We start from the raw sequence: 2,728 nt of genomic DNA on the forward strand, positions 1-2,728 counted from the left end.
GAAATTCCCTTTCTACCGGTGACTCGAATGGAGGATTTTTGGAGTCCAAATATTTGAGTCTTACAATGTGGTATAAACATCCTTTTGAGATCATTTTAAAAGCCTTAAGACAAATAGATGATACAACCTCTATGAATAAAATTTCCCCCCTTCCACTCTAAAACGATTTCATTTGGAAAATTGAACTTGACAATTCTTGTATAACAATCAATAGAAGCAAAACAATCATGCAACCAATCCATGGCCGAAATGACATCAAAATCAACCATATCAAGTTCTACTAATTATACATAACTAACTCTATTGGGCAACTTTATAGGACAATTTCTATATACCCTCTTTGCAACCACCACACCACCTACCGGAGTAGTTACCATAAAAGGATCATTTAGGACGTCGGGAAAAATACCAAACTTCCTTAGCTACCAAAGGAGTAACAAAAGATAATGTAGAACCTTGATCAAGTAAAGCATATACATCAATAAATAAGACTTTAAACATACCGGTCACCAAATCGGGAGAACTCTCTTGTTCACCCCTAAAGCGAAGAGAATAGAAGCGATTCTTCTTTGGAGCATCCACATTAGAACCACTAGCTTGATCTGGCTCGATATTTTCTTCTTGCCCCTTTAATTAGGTAAATCCCTAACCTTATGGCCACTCTTGCCACACCCAAAGAAATTTTCCGTCCCAACAAGGCAGTCACCATAATGCTTTTTGCCACACTTTTCACAAGTTGGCTTCTTGCTTGGTGAACTAGCACCTCTTCCCTTTTGAGACTTAGGATGAGAAGCCCTATTCTCACTAGCCTTGGGAAATTTTGAAGGAACTTGATTCGAAAACCATTTCTTGAACCTAGGTTTTTCTTGATTGTCAAGCCTACTCTTTGAAGAACCACCTTCATAAGGCTTGGCCCTCTTGGCCTCCCTCCTCTTCCTATTTAGCCTAATTTCTTCCACTTGTTGAGCATGAACCATGAGATGAGAAATATTCTTATTATCATGAATCATAGTCGAACGACATTCCTCAACCAAGTCTCCTGATACCCATGTAAGAAAACCACTCATCTCATCCCTTAGGTTAGACAAAATGGATGGAGCACACTTGAACAATTTAGTGAATTTCAAGGAATAGTCAAGTACACCCATACCTCCTTGACGAAGGTTGATGAATTCTTCCACCATAGATTCCCTCAATTCTCTAATAAAGAATCGATCAAGGAAATCCTTCTTGTAGGTCTCCCAAGTCACTAGACTACCTCTTAGTGCCCTATTATCCCTCCATTGCACGTACCAAGTTTGGGCCACATCTTTGAGTTGATAGGCTGCCAACTCGGACTTCTCAATTGAGGTCACTGTCATAGCATAGAGAATCTTATAGACGTCATCGAGGAAATATTGAGGGTCTTCACCCAATTTTGAACCAAAGAAATAGGTGGGTTCATTCTAGTAAAGTCTCTCAAACGAGACCCTATAACGCTAGCATGTTGAGGCACTCGGGGACCGACCTACCTATGCACTTGACCCGTCATGTCTTGGAGTTGAGTAGTGACGGAATTGGCTTGAGAGTTCATGTCTTAGGACAAATTAAGAAAAGTCTCCCTTATGTCACCATCGGTCATCGGTGGAAGAACAACCAGAACTTGATCACGCATAGCAACTTCTTCAAGTGGAGGCACTTGGTTGTCTTGTGGAGGACCTTGGTCTTCATTAGTCCCCACGCTAGTAATGCCTTCTTCACCCCTTCATTCCACTGCTCTTTGAGTACTCATACAAATAACCACGATACAAGGTTTAGGTTAAAGCACATAACATGACTCTATAGGCACGAACTAGGAATAAAAGAAGATGAGAGTTTCTAAGCATCACATAGTGTCTCATTCATAATGGTTGTGCGCTTCATAAGTATAAATAATAATATACATAGACATGGTTTAATGAGACATCTATTCTAGGGATATTCACCTCATGCTCTGATATCATGTTTTTCACATCCGGGAGCACCCCCCCACACGCAAACGGCATCGGCATCCTTGACGAGGACAAAGACTAGTATCTTAGCATTCATCATTATATTCGTAGGTTAAAAATGGGGAACATTTAAAACTTTTCGCCTACACACTTTATGAGGTTTAGTTAGACCTCTCGCTTAAACATAATATATTTATATTGAGTATACATATACCCTTCGTATAAGAAGATTACATAGTCTCCTAATTTTATTGCACATATATATAAGATACATAACATAATCTAAAAATATATGTCTCATATCATAACCATCTAAACAAGAGTATAGCCATTGGGAATATCCCATACATCAATACAATAAAATCCACATATAGGCTATACAATCAAGTACTCAAATAAAAGAGAATGAACAAAGTGTCTTTTTCAAATGGTCACAATCTCCTCAACGGCCGAAATTCAAAATGTTAGGGAAAAGGGAGAAATGGGGCTAGCACATCACTTGTACTATGTATAGGCTCACATGCACATAAAACATAGAAATCATGCCAAAAAGGGACATTTATTTCAAAGCATGCAAAGTCACTATTGAAATAACTTATGCACATTCAAAGAACCAATAAAAGTCAAAAAGCACAAATTACTTAGGTTAAAACCATGTGCATCACAAGACTGACAATACCAAGTCTAGTCAAGTCAACATTCATATCCATATAATTGGGCACATAATCAAGACAACTCTATCATCTAGTTATAATATC

General features: G+C 38.4%; 1 protein-coding gene across 1 annotated transcript; it reads right to left on the bottom strand.

Moving 5' to 3' along the window:
* Positions 1-629: 629 nt before the first annotated feature.
* Positions 630-1,361, bottom strand: LOC138342123 (uncharacterized). Its single transcript, XM_069294311.1, has one exon. The coding sequence runs from the start codon at positions 1,359-1,361 to the stop codon at positions 630-632; it is 732 nt and encodes a 243-aa protein (XP_069150412.1).
* Positions 1,362-2,728: the final 1,367 nt, after the last annotated feature.

Source organism: Solanum lycopersicum, chromosome 1 (assembly GCF_036512215.1).
Source record: "Solanum lycopersicum chromosome 1, SLM_r2.1".
Taxonomy (NCBI): domain Eukaryota; kingdom Viridiplantae; phylum Streptophyta; class Magnoliopsida; order Solanales; family Solanaceae; genus Solanum; species Solanum lycopersicum.